Source organism: Bos mutus, chromosome 3 (assembly GCF_027580195.1).
Source record: "Bos mutus isolate GX-2022 chromosome 3, NWIPB_WYAK_1.1, whole genome shotgun sequence".
In the NCBI taxonomy this organism is placed as follows: Eukaryota; Metazoa; Chordata; class Mammalia; order Artiodactyla; family Bovidae; genus Bos; species Bos mutus.
The window spans coordinates 115,192,194-115,212,750 of NC_091619.1; the positions used below are offsets into that span (position 1 = coordinate 115,192,194).

Here is a 20,557-nt window from a genome sequence, read left to right on the forward strand (position 1 = left end):
AAGATTTCCTAAATAAAATACAGAAACCTTTAACCATAAAAGACTGAAAAATTCTCCCACCACCACAAAGCAAACTGTAGTTCCTCAGTGAACCCTGAGGGAAATCAGAAGCCCAGCCAGGTGTTGGGAAAAGATGTTTGCCGCAAATAACGGACAGAAGACTCACATCCAGAACATGCCTGCAGACAACCCGGTAGGAAACGGGCGAGAAACGCGTTAAACCGCGCACTAAGGAGACGCCCTTGTGGTTTCTACGTGGGAAACGGTTCTCAGCCTCATAACTGTTCAGAATCCAAGGTAAACAGCAACATGGCGCCTCTGCCCACCCGTCAGGATGGAAGAAGTAAGACGTCCGATGGCAGGAGGTATCGAGCACAGGGCAGGCAGGGGCCCAGGCTGGAAACCATGCTCAAGGTGGGCAGGCACCGCCCAGCGAAGCTGAGGCTGTGTTGCCCTGTCAGCCAGCTGCTCCGCTTGGGGACATCCCCGAGAAGAACGGGCCACGTGGACACCAGGGGCACGTGGGGCCATTCATGCCACCTTCGTGACAGCGGAGACCAGGGGTGGCCCACACGTCCCTCCAAACAGCACGGATGCGTGCTCATGTCTCTGGGGCAGTCCCAGGTGGAGGGTACCAGCTGGTGCCCTGCGGCAGCCAGAGCACTCCCAGGTGTGGATCAGAGGGTGCCAGCCCAAGACTAAGCTGACCCCCGCCGGAGGGGCCGGGTTAGGGGCAGGGGGCTGCTTACAGGCCCCTGGGCAGTGAGCACCCCCACACACCAGGTCCAGACTCCTGATGGCCCGTAAGCAACCGCTCCAGCTGCCCTGTGGGCCATCTTGATCTCGTCTGGGGCCAGGTGCCAAGCCGCCTGTTGACCTGAAGGCACGAGGCGCGTTTTCGGTTGTGACCGGCTGGTTCGCACAGGGGCTGCCGTGTTTCCAGCAGCTCCGGGGCACTCGGCATGGCGTCCTGTGCCCCTCGGTACCTGCGGGTGGAGGCGGCCTGGCACCTTTGTCAGTTCACGGTGGGTCGATCAGCTCTGACCCAAGGTGTGCGGCCCCCGAGGGCCCCCCTTTCTGGACCAGGAATCGCTGTGCGGGCAGCAGTGTTCTCAGAAGGGGGTGACCTGGGACTTTATAAAGAACCACCCGCCACTCAGAGAAGCACATCCAAGCCGTCCATCCTGACCCGCTCCCCCCAGCCACCCAGGTTGATGCGTCTCGGGCCTTGGGGTCCCTGCACTGCCTGCCTCATTCTCCCCCAGGGCCCCCTGTTTACACTCAGAGCCTTTCAGTCCCGGCGGGTGACAGTGTGTGGGCTCCTCAGAGCCCCTGCCTTCCTGCAGGCCGTGCCTTCGGGAGCCTGAATAGGTTCAATGTTCAGTTGAGAAAAAGAAGGTCAGAAGGAGGCAAAATAAGCAAAATCAGTTAGCAATGCTTACACAGGAAGGAAACGTGTAAAGACAAGCAGGAAAATGAGTACCATACAAATCAGGGTGGCGGTCAGCTGGGGTGGGGGAGGTGGTGATTGCGGGGGGCTAAGTGGGGGCTGTTTTTCCTCTTGATCCAGGTCACTGTTACTCAGATGTTCACTGTCATACTTTCTCATTAAACTTACATTCCTATGCTCTTCTGTATGTATGCTATATTTAATAACAAGAGTGAAGTGAAAGTCGCTCAGTCGTGTCCAACTCTATGCAACCCCATGGACTATACAGTCCATGGAATTCTCCAGGCCGGAGGATCTTCCCAAGCCAGGAGTCGAACCAGGTCTCCTGCATTGCAGGCAGATTCTTTACCAGCTAAGCTACCAGGGAAGCCCATATATAATAATAATGATGAGAACAATCATAATAATACTGTTATAATAATAATAATAAGAGAAAAAGATTTAAAAATCTCCCACCCCATCTCCTGAGTTATCCACTTCCTGTCCCTACAGGAGACCAGCACTGTTTCTGTCGAGTCCTGCAGAGACAGTCTCTGCCTTAAAAGCAGCTAAGGGTGTAGCTGATTTTATCTTCTCTCCTTCCCTTTCTACCTCTTCGAGGAAGGATGTGGTGGGGAGCGGGGTGTGAGTGTGTGTCTCGCCCTTTTTATACAGACTGCAGGGCGCTGCGCCCAGCGCCTGCTGCCTTCCTGCACTTAACATGTGCCTTTGAGGCCTGTGCACCCGCCTGTGAGCGGTCCGTCAATGCTACAGCTGCTTGGCGTCCACTAGACAACGTGTAGCTATTTACCAAGTCCCCGTATTGACAGACATTGAGGGGCTTCTAAGATTTTGCTGCTTCATCTTTGTACTTGATCAACTTCACGTCCATCGCTTTGCTTCTGGGCAAGCGGAGCTGTAGGATCAAGTACGGGAAGTAGACCTCCTGAGTCAGAGGGCTTATTTGATGGATGCACCAGGCGGCCCTTAACAGGGGTTGCGCCAGTTCACACTCCCACCAGCGGTGGGTGCCTGGGCAAAATATGCTTTTTTAACAGATTTAGAAAAATTTTAATGTATAACGTTGCTTAACAACAATAACAAAAATCAGAATTCACCAGAAGTGAATTCTGACATTTCTGAAAATTGAAAAGCCCCAGATCTTTGTATTTGGGTCTTTCAGAAGGCGCAGCTCAGGAGCTGAATTTCTTTGAGACCATTTTTTCCCACGTTAGCCAGAAAAGAAACTGCAAATGAGAGCGGTTGTCACTCGACGGCTCCCCTCGGGTGGTTACTGTAAGTGACCTTTCCACTCTGTCTCTGCAGTCAAATAATTTAGTAATCCAGTCCGTGGTGAAGCACTTCCACAAAGTCCACGCCACCAACGGGGACACGGGCGGGCATCCCAGCCCGGTGGACGGGGCCCTGCCCCACATCATCACCTGCACCGTGGAGCACGACTCCATCCGCCTGCCGCTGGAGCACCTCAGGGAGGAGCGCGTGGCCGGTGAGTGACCGCTGGCCGGCCCGGGGGCCACGTGGCCCACCTGCCCTCTGGCACCCGCCCGCCAGGCCGTGCTGCGGTGCGATGCTTACACGGCCTGTGCTTCTTCCAGACTTTCCCTAAGGGACAAATCGATCAGTGTGTGGAACAGGTCATTTATCACTGAATGGTGCATAGACTCTTGTGTGTGATCACACACACACACAAACACACACCACTATAATCAGTGTGTGGAACTGGTCATTTATCATCTAATGATACGTAGAGTCTTGTGTATGATCACACACACACCACCTCCCGGTTGCCAAGTTGCTTACTCTCCCATAGTCCAGTGCCTCATAAGACTTGAAGACCTGGAAAGAATTACCACTTTGCTCAATCCAGAGCCCAGCTCACCATGAACTCTTCGTTCTTTACATGGTATGGTGGTGGTGTCCAACTCTTTGCAACCCCATGGACTGCCTTACCAGGCTCCTCTGTGGAATTCTCTAGGCAAGAATACTGGAATGGGCTGCCATTTCCTCCTCCAGGGGATTTTCCTGACTTAGGGATCAAATTCGCATCTGCTGCATCGCAGGCAGATTCTTTACCACGGAGCCAGCAGGGAAGCCCTTTGTGCACGATAAGTAAATGCATATTTAGTAGCACATCTATAAACGCTAACTCGTGGTTTTCATTCTTTGATTTTAATCATTAAGTCTTGGCTTCCTCCCTCTGGTAGAAAGGAAAAGGACGCAGTAGACATGACTTCTGGTGGCAAAAACAAGAACAAGTGCCCTCCTGCTGGGAGCCCTTCTCTCGGCACAGAGGAGGCTCGGGCCTCCCTGTGAGGGGCAGGGGTGGTCCAGGGCCCCCAGGAGGTGCCCCTGCCCATGGGGTCTGAGGGCAGGTAGGGCTTGCTCAGCAGTGGCAGTGGCCCTGGTCACTTCCGGTCCTTCCTCCACTTTTCCTGTGATGTGGCATCCTGAGACGTAGGGTGTCAATACTAGTATTTCAAAACCAGTTTTTAAAAGTCATCGTTCTCAGAACAGCTGAGGTTGAACTCTTCTTGGAATAAGACAGTGCTTTTCTGTTCAGCGTTCGCCTTATTACCTGATCTTCCTGGAAACCTGGGGGGAAGCAGGGAAAGTGCTTTTATCTTAAGGACAAGGAGTGGGACCGAACTGCTCGGTCTGACTATAAGCCTTGTTACTGGTTTTCCCATTCAACTGTTTTCCTGTTCAACTACTGGAAAGGTTTTTCTCTTTGTGATCTTTCCTGAGAGGACCACTTTAACCAAACAAGTCAGGTCCGACTTCCTTGTTTAAACTAGTTCCTCTTCATCCCTGTCGCACCTGTACAGGGAAAGGCAATGTAATGCATTGTCATTAGTTACTGTTACAGGTTACCTCGTTTAAAATTACACAAGTTTTTACAAAGTATAGACACGCAGGGATAGAAATAATGTAAAGATCTGCAGAAAGGCTTCAAGAAAAGCAAAGGTTCTTCCCCAGCAGCCCTAGTCCTGAGGCAGCCGCCCTCGAGTTTGCCGTCAATACTTTCTCCCGCTCAGTATTATCATTTTAGCTGCTTCCACTTGAATACTTAGGCGCTTACAAACATAACCTCCATTTCTCAGTTTATCACTCAAGCACCTGTCTGTCGACTCCCTGATGTGAATGGGGACTTGACCTTGCCTGTCTCCCACCCCTCACCTCCACACGCCCAAGTGGGTTTGCTTTTGTGAATGTCCGCTTACGGAGACGGAACTCACACACTACACCCTGAACCCATTTGAAGTGTGCATTTCAGTCTCTTTAAAGTGTATTCACAGAGTTGTGTGACCATCACCACGATCAGTTATGATGCCTTTCATGTTCCCACAAAGGACCTCATTACCTGTAGCTGTAACTGTTTCCCTCACCCCGGGCAAGCTGGTCCACAGAGTTGTCTCTGGAGATTTGCCCATTCTGACTGTCATGTGAGGGAATCATCGGATATGTGGCCTTTGTCATTGGCTGCTTTCACATAGCACCGTGTCTTCAAGGCTCACCCGCATTGTAGCCTGTGCCAATACTTCATCCCTTGTTATGGCTGAATGGTATTCACATTTTATCTGTTCATCACTGATGAACATTTGATATTAATATGAATAATGCCATTGGGAGCATTTGTGCAGAAGTGTTTGTCTGCATGTATGTTTTTGTTTCTCTCGAGTATCTATCAGTATCTATCAGTATCTATCTCTCTTGAGTATCTATCCAGCAGTTCCCAGGAGTGGAACTGCTGGGTCTCATGGTAATTCTGTTTCACCTTTCAAAGGCTCTACTTGTTTAGCCCTAACCTTTGTATTCCACAGGAGTTGCCCCATTTTACTTTCCCACCGCTGGTGCCTGGGGTACGGGTGGGCTTCCGATTTCTCCGGGTCCTTGCTAACATTTGTCTGCTGTCAGTGTTTTTTATTACAGCCATCCTAGCAGGTATCAGGTGGCTCTAATGGGCGGGCTTTAATCTGCATCTCCCTGAGGACTGATGATGAGGAGCAGGTGTTCATGTATGTAGTAAAGAGACAAAACTCCTGGCTGGAGTAGCCTTTGCTTCGCTCCCCTCTGAGTCCCACAGTGGAGGCACCAGCAGCAGCCGTCTCTTGCTGCCCCCCCGCCCCCTCCCACCCCCACGCCAGGAGCCCGCCTGGGCCTGCTGGCCAGGCCAGCGCCTCTGCCGCCCACTTGTGGGTGTGGGGTGGGGTCCTCTGCCTGCCTCCACAGTCGGTGCCCCCCGCCCTGCTCTCCGTGTGTGCACCTGAACTCAGCGGACCTCTGGGTCCTTTCCTACTCTTTGTGGAGTTAGTTTTCACCTGTCCACAACCTGGGTGGGTTTCCCTGTTGGCATTAACCTGATGCCACCATCTCTGTGTATTCTGGGCATGGCTCAGAATTCCTCGTCCACAAGTTGCTGCCCATGTTGAGAAATATATCCGCTCTCTTGTTTCAGTGGGATCTTGAGGGGAAAGTGGGTGTGTCGTCTTCAGCATTTTGCACCCGAAACCTGGGCTTAGTTACCCTGCCTGTCTGCCACGTGCAGTAGCAGGGGTCTAAGCGCCGGGGCAGTGCCGGGTACAGGAGGGGCTTAAGGAGGGCTGGGTCAGCGCCGAGTGAGTGAAGGTCACGTCGCTGGCACCTCCAGATGCTCTTGTGAACCAAGCTGTCTCAGCTGCTCACAGGCCCCTCAGCGGAGAACAGAGGGTCCCCAGAGACCCCACCACTGAGGCTCATTGGTGAAGCCTGCAAGCCACTGTCTGTGGGCCTGCTGACAAAGAGTGGCTCATGTTCCTTCAGAGTCTTCTGAACCTTCACAATAAATTGCTTTTTCACTGTGTCCCATTCCAGAGAGGAGGCCTTGTTGGGCTGACCTCACATTTGTGTCTTACTCCTCAGAGGTCACCTTCGTCCCCGTGTCCAAGGTGAACGGGCAGGTGGAGGCTGAGGACATCCTGGCGGCCGTCCGCCCGGCCACGTGCCTGGTGACCATCATGCTGGCCAACAACGAGACGGGTGTCATCATGGTGAGTCGCTGTCCTCCTGGGGAGACCCGACGGGGACGCGGGCTTCTGGCCCGGACTCCCCTTTTCCTCCATTCTTTAGTCTGGGAACTTCCGCCACACTCTCGCTCACAGCTCCTCGTTTCTTTGACTCTGTCTCAATGGAATCAAAGTGACCGCCCACTGTCTGCTCTCCCCTCTCCAGCCCGTGCCCGAGATCAGCCGGCGAGTCCGAGCCCTGAACCAACAGCGGGCGGCAGGGGGGCTGCCGGGGGTGCTTGTGCACACGGATGCTGCCCAGGCCCTGGGGAAGCGGCGCGTGGACGTGCGGGACCTGGGCGTGGACTTCCTGACCATCGTGGGGCACAAGGTTCGTCCGCCCGCCCCCCTGCCCTCCTGTAGGGAGGCTCCTCGACACCCGTGAGGCTCACCCCTGACCAGAGCCTAGGGCACCACTCACCCTCCCTCACCTGGCGTGCCTGGCGTGCCTGCCCAGCAAGGCCCTGGGTCAAGGTGCCAGGCGGACTGTGGCCCTGTGGCCAGGCAAGGCTGTGGAGAGGGTAGAGGGAGGGGGTGGGGAAGTAGGGAGGGAGAGGGTGGGGGGTGGTCTCAGGTGGGCTTAGCCCGGGAGTGAGTGTTCTCTGCAGCTTCCCAGGTGGCACAAGTGGTAAAGAACCTGCCTCCAGCGCAGGAGACATAAGAGATGCGTGTTCGATCCCTGGCTTGGGAAGATCCCCTGGAGGCGGGCATGGCAGCCCACTCCATATTCCTGCCTGGAGAATCCCATGGACAGAGGAGTCGGGCGGGCTGCAGTCCATGGGGCTGCACAGAGTCGGACATGGGTGGATGACTGAGCAGCTGCAGAGTGTTCTCTGTACTCCCAGCCCACCCCCAGCCCCACCCAGCAGGGCTCAACAGTGAGGGCTTGTCTAACCTGATTCACAGGGCAGCTCAGACAGTGAAGGTGTGCTTTTAGCGACCCTCAGCTCTAGGCTGTGCTGGGGAAATACTAATAGTTAGCAGTAAAGACCCTTCTGAAGCTCGTATGTCTCTCTCCACCAGCCAAGAGAACTGGGAGTATTTTTAGTACTTTCTTCCCAGCTGGTTCCCAAGGGAGTGAGTGTGCCCACCTGACACGCCGGCATGTAAAACTTCTCCCTAATGAGGCTGTGAGAGCAGGAGCTGCCCACAGGATAGCCCTCGGCCACCTCTGGCTCCAGCCCATCCGTCAGTCTCTCCTGTGGCAAGCAGGTGCCCTCTGCCACTGAGCTGGAGCCCAGCATCCAGCACCTGCCCCGCACCCATGTCTGGACAGGTCCCGGCCACGAGGCCGCAGAAAGCAGGGCCCTCACATTAGAGAGCATCTCCGTGTCCGTCTCAGCACGTGCAGGAGAAGGTCCCCGAAGGTTCTTGTTGGATGAGTGACTGGCTTTTCCTTTCAGTTCTATGGCCCCAGGATCGGAGCGCTCTACGTCCGAGGGCTTGGTGAGCACACCCCTCTCTACCCAATGCTGTTTGGAGGCGGACAAGAGCGGAACTTCAGGCCAGGGTAAGGCAGGAGGTGGACGAGCTGTCTGACCAGTGGCTGCGCTGTGCGTGTGTAGGGCGGCGGCCCTTCTGCCTCTTGGAAGCAGTGTGATAGACCCTCCGCTGAGTCTGACATGGCTCCACTGGCTGACTCTGCACTTGGGACCCACGCGCGCGCCATCTTGCCGGAGAGGGTTCAAAGCAGATGAAGGAGTCTGTCTTGTGGCTGCTTCAGTGCGTCAAGTTCCTTCTGTTATCTGGGCCCAGCCGACGTAGAGGGGCCACTGCACCCTGCCCCAGTGCCGGCTGAGATGTGTTGTCCCCCCTGACTGGGGGTGCACAGGGCCACGTGGGAGCATCTGGCTTCCTCTCCACAAGCTCCTGTGTCCTCGGGCAGTGGAAGCGGGACGAGCACCACACGTGTTGTCAGAAACATGATAACAAGAGGGAGACCAGACATGCGCTGGGTCCCTGGGGTTTCTTTTGCCTCCTTTATTCCAGAGCTAGAGCGGAAGAAGCCAGCGACTCAGAAACACCAGTAAGGGCTGATGAAGAGAGCCCAACGAGCCCGCTCTCCAGCTGGGGGCAGGGAAAGGACACCCTAGCAAGACGGAGGGCTTCTAGACAACACCATCTGTCCTCCAGCCCTCACCATGGGCACCTGCCTCCACCCGCACCTGCACCACGGAGGTGCCAGGGGGCCCAGACTTCCACCCACACACACTGTGCCAGGAAGCCACACCCTCCAGTGCCAGGCAGGGCCCAGGGAGGAGCCAGGACGTCTGCCCCGCCACAGCGGTACGCCCCCACCTGGTGTCAGCGGGACCCGTGGGGACCCTGGGCCTCGGCCCACATCCGTCACCAGCAAGGTGCCCCCTCCTCTTGGGTATTGACCTGGACTGAGCCGGGACCCCAGACGTCTGCCCCTGCCTGGCAGTGATGAGCAGGGTCAGAAAATGCCAGCTACTACAGAAGGGTTAACAAACATTGAGAATCATAAAATAACATACAGACGTTCAGGTTTCAGTTAAAAATTGCTCATCGTACAAGAGACTATCAATAGATGCCAACACTGAAATGACAAAGATATTAGAATTGACTCACAGGAGGTTTTAAGGCAAAAACAATAAAATGCTTTAATGACCTATTATGAACACACCTGAAACAGAAGAAATAGAAAGTGTCAGCAAAGAAGAAGAGCTAGACTGAAATGTTAGAACAAACGATTTCAACAACCAAAGTAAAAAGGCCACGGACAGGCTCACCAGCAGCATGGGGCAACAGAAGAAGAGACTCGGTGAACTGAAAGAACAGAATTAACCAATATTAAAAAAAAAGACTGGAAAAAATTGATCAGAGCCGGAGAGACCTGTGGGACCAATAGAAGGTCTAACGTGCGTTTCACTGAGGTCCGAGGGGGCAAGGAGAAGGAGGGTGGGATGGAAAAGAACTTGGCAAAGAGACAAATTTGGAAAGAGACAAGTTCAGAGATTCAAGAAGCTGAACAAAACCCAACCAGGGTAAACCAAAAGAAATCTAAGATACAGAAAATAAACTTCCGTAAGTGAAAGACAAAGGAAAAATCCTCAATACAACCAGAGGAAAAAGTAAACAACTCCTTATCTCTAGGGAAAAATAATTCAAATGATAGTGGATTACTCATCAGAAACCACAGAGGCCCAAGGAAGTGAGGCAGAATTTTCCAAGTGCTCAAAGAAAAGGCCTGTCAATCCAGAGTCATGTCATCCGGGAGAAATATCCTTCAGGAACAAAGAAGGAATCAAGATGTTTTCAGATGAAAGAGAAAACTAACAGAATTTGTCACCAGAAAACCTAAATGCTAAAAATGACTAAAGAAGTTCTTTACACAGAAAGGAAACAGTAAAAGAAGGAAACTTGGAACAGCAGAGAGAAAAGAGAAAAGCAAGAATATAGGTAAATAAAATAGACTTTCCTTCTCCTCTTGAGTTTTCTAAATTACATTTGATGGCCTAAGCAAAAATCACAGCACTGTCTGATGTGGGTCAAAATGTATTGCAGGGGGCTTCGCTACTGGTCCAGTGGTTAACAGTCCACCTGCCAATGCAGGGGACATGGGTTTGATCCCTGGTCCAGCGAGATCCCCCATGCTGTGGGGCAGCTAACCCCATGCACCACAACTCCTGAGCCTGCATGTTGCAGCTACTGAAACCCGCACACCCTAGAGCCCTCTCCACAGCAAGAGAAAGCATCCCAGGGAGAAGCCCAAGCGCTGCGGCGGAGCGCAGCCCCTGCTCGCTACAGAAGAGCCCCTTGCAGCAACAGAGACCTGGCGCAGCCAAAAACAAACAAATAATTTTTTTTTAATGTAAGTGGAAAAAATATTTATGATGATTATTTTATGAATGGGGAAGAATAACAGATGTATAAAGAGGTACATTTTCTATTCTTGAACTTCTGTAAACTGTTTAAGTTACTCATAGAAAAGTAGGAAAAAGAAAACAGAGAAAAAAATAGAACAAACTGAAAAAATAAAATGGCAGACTTAAGACTGAATACCAACTATTACATTAAATATAAATGGAATAAATGTATCAAAAGGCAGAGGTTGGCAGAATAAGTTTTTGAAAACTGATCTAACCATATGCTGTCTCTAAGAAACTCACTTCAAATATAGCAAGTTGGGGAAAAGTGTATCATGTATATCTTAATCTAAGGAAAGCAGACCTGTCTACATAACATGAGCTAAAGGAGACTCCAGAGCAAAGACAATGACCATAGGGTGAAAGGAATAGAGTCGGCTCACTGAGAAGACATGGCATCGTCATGTGGATGCACTGAACAGTGCAGCGTCAACACACGTGACAAAACAAAGCCTGGACTGAAAGGGAAAGAAGACAAGTCCACAGTTATGGATGGACACTCCAACACCCGTCCCTCAGCTATGGATAGAACAACTAGACGAAAATTGGCCAGGATATAGAAGAACTCAAACACCTATCAACAGGATCTAATCAACATGTTTGGAACTTTCCACCCAGCAACAGTAAGATACCCATTCTTTTCAAGTGCCACGGAATATACACTGAGATAAGTCATATTCTGTACCATCAAACAAACCTCAGCACATTTAAAGAACTGAAATTACACAGAGTGTTTTCCTTAACCACAGTGGAATCAAACTAGAAATCAATAACAGAAAGATAATAAGAAAATCTCCAAATACTTAGAAACAACACACTTATGAGTAATCCATGGGGCAAATTACTGAAATGAATGAAAATACACTTATCAAAATCTGTGAGACACAGTTAAAGGCTGGCTGAGAGGAAACTTAGAGCACTAAATGCACATGTTAGATAAAGGGACGAATCTCAGATCACTGAGCCCCCATCTGAAGCACCTAGAAAGAGTAGACCAAAATAAAGCCAAAGCAAACAGAAAGCATTAAATGATAAAGATGTGAACAGAAATCACTGAGATTATGAACAAAAATCACTTTTAAAAATCAATGAATTGAAGATCTGGCTCTTTGAAAACATGGATAAAATTGACAAACCTTTAGCAAGACTGACCAAAAAAAGAGAGAAGAAACAAATTGCCATTATCGAGAATGAAACAAGATATCACTGTGGGCCCTAGAAGAGCCCACAGAATAAAATTCTTTTTATTATCAAAAAGAATAACGGAATGCTACAAAGAACCTCACATACATGTATTTGATATGAAGAGTGGACTACTTCATCAAAAAATATAAGCTACCGTAATTCCCCTAATATGAGGTAGCCTTTCAACGTTTGGTGCTGGAACGCTTAGACATCCATAGGTAAAGACAGACATCAGCCCAAGTCTCACGCCTTATAGAATGTAACTGAAAATAGATCATGAACTGAAATGTAAAACATAAAACTGTAAAAATTTTAGGAGAAAACCTTCAGAACCTAGAGCTAAGCAAAGAGTTGTTAGACTCGACACCACAGGCATCCATAAAAGGAGAAGTTGATGAACTTTATCTAAACTTTTCCCTGAAGAAGGCTTTGTTTAGAGGATAAAAAGACAAGCTGCACATTAGGAAAAAATGTTTTCAAATGACAGATCCGCCAAAGGGCTGGTACCTGGACTACATAAACGAAAAACTAAATACACAACTACTATACAACCCAGGAGTCTCATTCCTGGACATTTATCCCAGAGAAGTGAAGACGTGTTCACAAGCAAAACCCGTGCCCAAAAGTGATTAGCAGCTTTATCCATCACAGCCACGAACTGCAAGCCACCCAGATGTCCTTTAACAAGCAGGCAGTTAAACAAGCAGGGGCACGTGCGTGCTCTGGAACTCCCCTCAGGGCTGAGGAGGAAGGAACCCGGACACACAGGACAACCCGGAGGAACCTCCAGAGGATTTTGGCGAATGCAAACAGCCAAGCCCTCCATGTTATGAACTCTGTGATGTCACTTACATGACAGAATTCGAAATGTCCTCCGGGGTTAAGGAGGGAATGGGGCTGAGGGTGTGGGTGATGACGAGTGGGCGAGGTTACAGAAGGGCTGCAGGAGGGTCTTTGTGGTGGTGGCCGTGTCTCTGTCTGGTCAGTGTCCTGCAGTGCTAGCAACTGAGTTCAGGATACACAGAGTGCCTCTGTGCTGTTTTTTCCAACGACATGTGAATCTATGTTCTCTCAAAATAAAAAGATTAATTAAAAGAGAAAGCAGGAAGAGAGGGGAAACAAAAAAAAAAGGAAGAAGAAGGACATCCCTGGTGGTCCAGTGGTTAAGACTCCGCCTCGCAATGCCGGGGACGTGGGTTCTATCCCTGGTCGGTCACTGAGATCTCACATGCCACAGGGCAGCTAAGCCTGCACACCACAACTCGAGAGTGTGCGCCCTGACAAAGATCCCACGTGCTGCGAGAGAGATCTGACGCAGCCAAATAAATACATACTAGGAGCAAGGTGCGGAGAAGGCGATGGCACCCCACTCCAGTACTCTTGCCTGGAAAATGCCATGGATGGAGGAGCCTGGTAGGCTGCAGTCCCCTGGTAGGCTGCAGTCCATGGGGTCACTAAGAGTCGGACACGACTGAGCGACTTCACTTTCCCTTTTCACTTTCATGCATTGAGAAGGAAATGGCAACCCACTCCGGTGTTCTTGCCTGGAGAATCCCAAGGACGGGGGAGCCTGGTGGGCTGCTGTCTATGGGGGTCGCACAGAGTCAGACACAACTGAAGCGATTTAGCAGCGGCAGCAGCAGCAGGAACAAGGTGGGGAGGGAGAAGAGGCGGAACGGCAGCTGTGCCAGAGTCTTAGGGCAGCTTCATGGGCGGACAGGTGTGGGAGCAGGTTCTCATGACTCTGGGTGGGGGTGGAGGGCTGCGGCGGGGCAGGGGCAGGGCTGGGCTCAGCCCAGGTCACAGACCTTGAGCGGTGCATTAGCTCCGACCGCATCATCCTACAGAGGAGGATGACATTAGAGGTCTCAAAGCCCTGGATGGAGCCCAGAGCTCCTGGCTCTTCCCTGTCCACCCCGCCCCACCCCCTCCAGACGTCAGAGCCCATCGCAGGGACAGACTTGACCAGTAAACTTGTCCAGGCAAGGTCGGTGGGACCTTGTTTCCTGTACTGTCTGTGCTGTTCATCCGAGTCCATTTATCTTGCTCTCTGTTAGTAAACGAGCAGGAAACAGCTCCAGAGGTTTAAGAGAACTTTATTTCGCGAAAGCGGAAAGTTAAGTTACTGTTTTGGTTTTTCCTGAAATGGAGTGAAGCGTTGTCGTTTTAGTTTGTTAGATTAACACGTGGGAACCACTGGTCAGGGTTCTGTCCCCTCCTGCACAGCCATGCACGTGCACGCACGCACACACACACACACAACACCCCAAATCCCTAGTCACCAAAGATCCACCCCATATTACAGCTGGGAGGCTGCAGGGAGTGGGGTGGGGACTGAGTCCCTGGACCTTGGCTGGGTTTGGCAGGGGGACCGAGCGGTGCATTAGCTCCACCTGGGGCCTGCGGCCGGAGGGGGGTTTCTCGCAGGGAGGGGAAGGGTCCAGAAAGAACTGTCGCTTGGCCGGCCAGTGACAGCTAGGGCAGACTGCCCATAGTGCACTGCACCTGCTCTCCCCGGGCCACGACCACAGAGGGCTTGGGGGCTGGCAGCTGCCCTCGTTTAGGAAAGATGTTGGTGTGACTGTCTTTACTCGAACACCTGACTTTCATATGGCTGGGATTTCTTCCAGGGGTGTTGGTTAATTACTCTGCGTGGAAACGGCACTGAATCTCTTGTCTCTTATAGGACGGAGAACACCCCGATGATTGCCGGCCTTGGGAAGGTAAGCCCTGGGGACCTCAGACGGATGCAGCTCGCTTTGTCCATCAGCGTGCAGGGGAACCTCAGTCTTTCTCCTGCGTCTCTTCCTCACTTTCACCCCATGTGCGGGGCGGGGTCCCCACCGAGAGGACCTGTGGCACCAGCCGGGCATCCTGCAATTCAGCTCCATCCTGACACTGCCCACCCTCAGGGTGAGGGCTCGGTCCCACAAGACCCCCACCCCCGAAAATTTCAGATGCCAATTGCCACCTGTGCTTGTGACCAGCTGGCTGTGAATCAGAGGTTACCATGACCCGCTCCTCGAGTTCAGTGGGTCTGCTAGAACAGCTCACAGAACTCAGAGGAACTAGACCACTGACCCCAATAAACAGTTTATCATGAAAGGGTGTGATAAAGGATGCAGGTGGACACCCAGAAGGGCAGGATGTGAGAAGGGCGTCCATGCCCTCGCCAGCACCCCCCTCCCAGCACCTCTGTGCTCAGCAACCTGGAAGCTCTCTGAAGCCCTCCTCCCGGGGTTTACTGCAGGATTCACTCAATCATTAACTCCGTTTCCAGCCCCTTTCCGCTCTCTGGAGGTGGGGCCCGGGGCACTGAAAACCCCACGCTTCTAATCCCAGTTCTGTGACCAGCCCCCACCTAGAAGCCCACCCAGAATCACCTCATTAGAGCAGGAAGCACTCCTGTCATCCAGGAAATTCCAAGGGACTTGGGAGCTCGACATCGGAACCAGAGTCCAAGGCCGAAATTAGAATAACACAGCCCTCTCATGCCACAGTGACTCGGGGAAGTCCCGGGTCTCGTCTGTGCAGGGCCAGGGCAGACCCCTGGGCACGTTCTGTGGGCTCACAGCAGTTTCCCAGCCACTCCAGTGGGCGGCCCTGGCTTCAGAGAAGGTCATGTTCATGACCCCAATAAACGGACCAAGGTATTAACAAGAGAAATATCGAATTTTATTTATCAACCTGGAGACATACTTTTTAGGATCCGTGGAGTGGGTTTCAGGTGCCTAGCATTTGAAAGGAACAGGCTCTCTTTTCGAGTCTTCTAACATAAGAAACAGCGACATCATTCCCGCAGGCTTGCTCGTCCAGGTCTTGCTGCTGGCCCCGCGGGCCCCCCCCCCCCGCCCCCCGCTGCGCCCCCCCCCACCTTGCTCCCCCGCCCCTGCCTGAGCCTGGCTGCCCCTCCCCCGAAGACGGGGGCACAGTGCAGCCTCTTAAGGAGGCTCCTTCCCAGAACCAGCCAGCGGCCCAGCAGCAGCCTCGGCCCCTCCCTGGCCACACACAGCCTCTCTGACCCTGCCGTCACTTGGGGCAGGGGCCCACCATCGTCACCCCCTTGCTCAGCCTGGAGCCCCTCGGTGCACTGAGGCTAGGACCCCCCCTACACTCTGCTCACCTTCCCCGGGAGGCGTCTGTGTCCTCGCCCACCAAGGCCAAGTCCAGGTCTCCTGGCACTCTCCGCCCCTTCCCCGTGGGGCTGAAGGCAGGCCCCTCCTGCTGTCGTCCCCTTCCCACCCCCGCATCCTCACACTCCCCTTCCTGTGTCCTCGGCCCATGGAGTGGGCTGCACGCACCCCCCTCCTCCTGAGGCCTGGCCTGCTGCTTGCTCTGCTCCCCTGAAGCCTCAGAGAAGGCCCCCATTTGCTCTGTGACTTCCAGAAGACGTGGGGCCAGTTCCCAACCCCGCCCCGGCCAAGTGCCTTCTCTGCTTCCTCTCTGTCAGCCCCCTCTCCCGGCCTGGTGCTCATCCCCCCCACCCTGGGGCTCTGACGCCAGCCTGGGTTCCGGTCTTCCATCTGCCATCGCAGGGCAGACCCTGACCTCCGGGGAGCCCCAGGTCCCCACCTGCTTTCTCGGCCCTCAACGTGTCCTGCTGTCTCTCCCCGGGGTGCCCCCTGCCACCCGGGCTCTCGCTGAGAAACCCAGGAGGTGGCCTTGGTCCTCCCCGTCCTCGCCCCCTGCACCTGACGCGGCAGCTGGTCCCATCCGTCCAGCCTCCGCCACAGATGAAGACCTGCCCCTTGTCCATCTCCACCGAGCCTAGGCCAGGTCTCCCCCACCTTTTCTGTGGACGCCTCATGCATGCTCCACACAGCACCCAGCTGTGAACACACAGGTCAGGCGGCTCCGACCCGGCTTCAGCATCCAGGTTTCGGCTCAGAACCTGCCATCGAGAGGCCTCCGGGCACCGTCCTCCCGCTCACACTGTTCCAGGAGCGCTCGCCCTTCCCTCCTCGGCCTCCGCCCGGAACGCCCTTCCCCGGGCTCTACGCTCTCTTCAGGGCGCACACCTGAGGGCAGACACGGCCGCCTCTTCCTCCGTCCTGTCCGTCTGTCTCTAGAGTGGTCAGGGAGAGCCTCCGATCACTGACTGGGGACTCCGCAGGGCCCCGGGCGTCAGGACGCCTGACAGCTGTCAGATGCCAGTCGACAAGTGAAGGGCAGGCAGTCGGCACGCGGCGCGTGTCCGTGAGGCCCGGGGAGGAGCAGTTGGAGGCGACATCGCCTCTGCCCTTAGGAAGCAGCACCTCCGCTGCTGTCTGCCCCCCACCCCTGCCCATCATCACCCACACCCTCCTGTGTCCGCAGGCGGCCGAGCTGGTGGCAGAGAATGGCGAGGCCTACGAGGCCCACATGCGGGGCGTACGCGACTACCTGGAGGAGAGGCTGGCGGTGAGTGCCCGGAGCCCAGGGGGCGGACGCGGGACGGAAACACCAGGGACAAGACAGCTGATGCTCCTGGAAGACCCAAGTGCACTCAGAATCTTTCTCTTCCAATTTACCTTGCCTTTCACACTCAGTCTCCCTGAGTATTATAAGGAGATGCTTACAGATGAAATAATAATTCTGTGGGGCTTCCCTGGGGCTCCATGGTAAAAGAACCCGCCTGCCAGTACAGGGGACGGGGTTCCATCCCCGGGTCGGGAGGACCCCCTGGAGAAGGAAATGGCAACCCACTCCAGTATCCTTGCCTGGAGAATCCCAGGGACAGAGGAGCCTGGCGGGCTACAGTCCATGGGGTCCCACAGAGTCGGAGAGGACTGAGCTACTAAACAACAAGAAAGAACAATCACTCTGTGTGTCGAGGGCGAGGCTTTGTTTTCCAGAAAGTCTGAAGTTCAAATAGTTGTGAGGAGGGGGGCTTCGAAGACATGACACATTTTGTGCGTTTTTCAGGCTGAATTTGGTGAGAGAATCCATCTGAACAGCCAGTTTCCAGGCGCCGAGCGGCTCCCCAACACCTGTAACTTCTCCATCCGGGGACCCCAGCTCCAAGGTGAGGAGAGGGCCGGCTCGGGCTGTCGAGGGGCTGGTCGGGGGCTGAGGGCAGGATCGGCCCACCGGGCGGTGTCCAAGGGGCTCTGATCACAGCTGCTGACCGGCCTGGGGCACTGAGACCACGGAGGCAGAGGCGCTCAGCACCCCCAGGGGCCCATGCCAAAGATGGAAGGGAAGGTCAGATGAGCAAAAGGTCAGGCCGCTGGGCCCAGCTCTGCCGCAGTTTTTACAGAACACTGTGAGCGGTGGGGAAGGAGAGGCAAGCTACTAAAGCCCGGCTGGAGGTGAGGCTGACGCAGGTGTGCACCTCCTCCTTGGCTCCGCCATCACCGCCTCCGCTTCCCGAGCGGAAACCCTGGGGCTCAGGTTCGGGTTCGGATGACTCGTTCCCCAGACGCCCGAGTTCCTGAGGCTGGAGTCCAGGGCGCGGAGCATCCCGTCTGTCTGGGAGGGGGCTCCGGGGGCCCGGAGAACACTGAACTGCAGCTCAGTTTTCACTTCTTAGCCGAGGTCGTCGCCTTGAGGGTCTCCTGGGTCACTCCAGGGAACGGGCAGCGTGTTCGGACCATGCAGGAGCCCCAGGGCGGCCGTCACTGGACTGAACGCGTCCTCTCTGGGAAGGAGGCTGTGGGAGGGGAGTTCCTCAAGTACCTTTCCCCCTTTTCTGGGGCAAACTTTATATTCTCTGAGGGCCTGTGTTAATTTAAACGAGACAGGTTCCTTGTTCTGATTAAATCAGCCCTCACTGATGTGTTTTTTTTGGCCACACTGTGCGGCTTGTGTGAGCTTAGTTCCCCAGCCAGGGATCGAACTCAGGCCCTGGCAGGGAAGGCGTGGGGTCCTAGCCACTGGACCGCTGGGAAATTCCATCAGTGTGTTTTTGTTTTTTTTCAATCTCCATGCTTGTGAAGGAAGAAGGCTTAACAAAGCCTTAACAAAGGCAGCTCCTGGTGTCTCCACCGTTAACACACGGAGACGTCAGGATGGACATTCTTACCAGGCCAACACAGCACTCAGCAGGCGGCTGGTCGGGATGCCAGCCTGGTCAGGGTGCCGCATCCTCGAGGCTGGTTTCAGGAGGAGGCGGCGGCAGGAGGAGGCGCTCCCCCGGGTTCCGCAGTGGCTCCCCACCCCGCAGCCAGAGAGGCCTGTGCCCTGGGATTCGCCAGGTGGCAGCAGGGAAGAGAGGCGGCCGCCGCCCAGCCTGCCCTCAGTGGCCTGTGCTCTGTCTCCTCAGGCCGCGAGGTGCTGGCTCAGTGCCGGACTCTGCTGGCCAGCGTGGGGGCCGCCTGCCACTCGGACCTCGGGGACCGGTGAGTGCTCCACACAGCGTGGCCGCGGCATCTGGGGCGCGTCCCTGCACCAGGCGGCAGGGAGCTCTGCGGCCTGGCAGGGACCGGGGGTGAGGGAGCATCGCAGGCACTCTGGAGGGCTGGGGGAGCTGGGCTGGCCCTGGAGATGGGGCAGCGTCTCAGCGTGGGGCGGGGGCTGGGCTGGAGGGCCAGGGCCTCAAGACAATCGGGAACAGATTTGAGTTCCGATCGCTCCCCCTGCCAGGAGCAGACAGAAGCAGGAGGGGCCGCTGTGGGGGCTCAGGCCCTGGGAGCAGCCTGGTGGGAGGAAGGGAAGGGGCTCTGCTTTCTTGCGGGGGTGGGGGGGCCTGCAGGTGGGAGGGGAGCCGGATGAGGCAGCCTGTGCTCTGGAGAGAGCAGGGCTGGGTCCTGACGAGCAGGGGCCCTCACTCGAGGGAGGCCGGGGCTGTGGGAGACCACACACCACTGACCAGGGGCCGCAGCCTCCTTGGCGCAGCAGGCCAGCCCCCAGCCGCAGCAGTGGCTGCGCAGCCCCTCTGAGAACCAAGCCCGTTAAACTCCGAGGGGGTGGGAGGCCTCTCCTGGGGAGGGGCCTGTGGCTGCCTCCAGGGGGACACCACACCCTGCCGCCCTGGAAGCATGGAGAGCTGAGTCCCATGGGGTGACCGGCTCCCGCCCGCAGGCCGTCCCCAGTGCTGCTGAGCTGCGGCGTCCCCGTCGACGTGGCCAGGAACGCCATCCGGCTGAGCGTGGGCCGCAGCAGCACCCGGGCTGAGGTGGACCTCGTCGTGCAGGACCTGAAGCAGGCGGTGGCCCGGCTGGAGGGCCAGGCCTAGTGCCTGCGGGAGCCCCTTCCCTGTGCTGAGGGCCCGGCGCTGGCACCACCGCCCCGCAGCACCCGAGGAAGGGGAAACGCCGTGGCCGCCTCCCTGCTACCCTCTGGGAAGACGGGTGAGCTTGTCACGGGCACCCCCCTTCCTGGAAGGTGGCATTTTTATCCGAAAGATAAAATCCTAGCATTTATCACCAGCTGCTACCATGAACATAGGAAGCGTGATTTTCAGGGGCTGTCCTGGCCTCCCCGCACTTGTCTGCAGAGAGGGCAGTGTCGCCTCACCCCGGACCCTCCTCAAGGCCTTTCCAGAGGCGGGGGCTGCTGCGATCAGGCCCGCTTCCTGCGGGGCACCCCGCACTTCCCGCCCTGCCCATCCCCCTGGTCACCTGCCGGTCCCTCGGCCGTTGGTCGCTGGGCGCCTCCCCGTCACCCCCGGGTCCCCTGCCGCCCCTTCCCTCTGATCTCTCGCTCAGGGTCTCGGCTCCTCAGTCAGCCGCAGGCGCCCTGTGGTCGGGTCATCCCCGGGGTGGGTGAGCCTCCATCCCTCACACCCCTTCCCTCCCAGGTGTATTCGGGAGGATTCTGGGATCCCCACAGATGCCCTGGGGTGTCTGATTCACGTCAAATGTTGTCTGTGGAGACATTTACATAGGAGTGATTTTTTTAATTGAACAACACATTTAATGTGTGATTGAAAAGCGCAGAGAACTTCACGATGACACTGAGGAAACGACTGTCAGAAACGAGATGAGCTAATAAGAGGCGCGATCTGTTCTGGACACCTTGTGGCTTTTCTAGTCTCTGCTTTGGTGGGGGCACCGGGTGTCCGTGCCTGC

General features: G+C 55.0%; 1 protein-coding gene across 2 annotated transcripts in view; it reads left to right on the plus strand.

The window, feature by feature from the left end:
• The window catches only part of SCLY (selenocysteine lyase), a 30,385-nt gene extending 9,912 nt beyond the window's left edge, over positions 1–20,473 (plus strand). For both annotated transcript variants that reach the window (XM_070368608.1, XM_070368609.1), the window contains exons 4-12: positions 2,756–2,936; positions 6,350–6,477; positions 6,659–6,823; positions 7,896–8,002; positions 14,254–14,290; positions 16,884–16,967; positions 17,472–17,571; positions 18,811–18,886; positions 19,569–20,473. In XM_070368608.1, the coding sequence (XP_070224709.1) occupies positions 2,756–2,936; positions 6,350–6,477; positions 6,659–6,823; positions 7,896–8,002; positions 14,254–14,290; positions 16,884–16,967; positions 17,472–17,571; positions 18,811–18,886; positions 19,569–19,722 (1,032 nt within the window). In that variant the 3' untranslated portion in view covers positions 19,723–20,473. The remainder of the gene's footprint in view (positions 1–2,755; positions 2,937–6,349; positions 6,478–6,658; positions 6,824–7,895; positions 8,003–14,253; positions 14,291–16,883; positions 16,968–17,471; positions 17,572–18,810; positions 18,887–19,568) is intronic.
• The last annotated feature ends 84 nt before the right edge of the window (positions 20,474–20,557 follow it).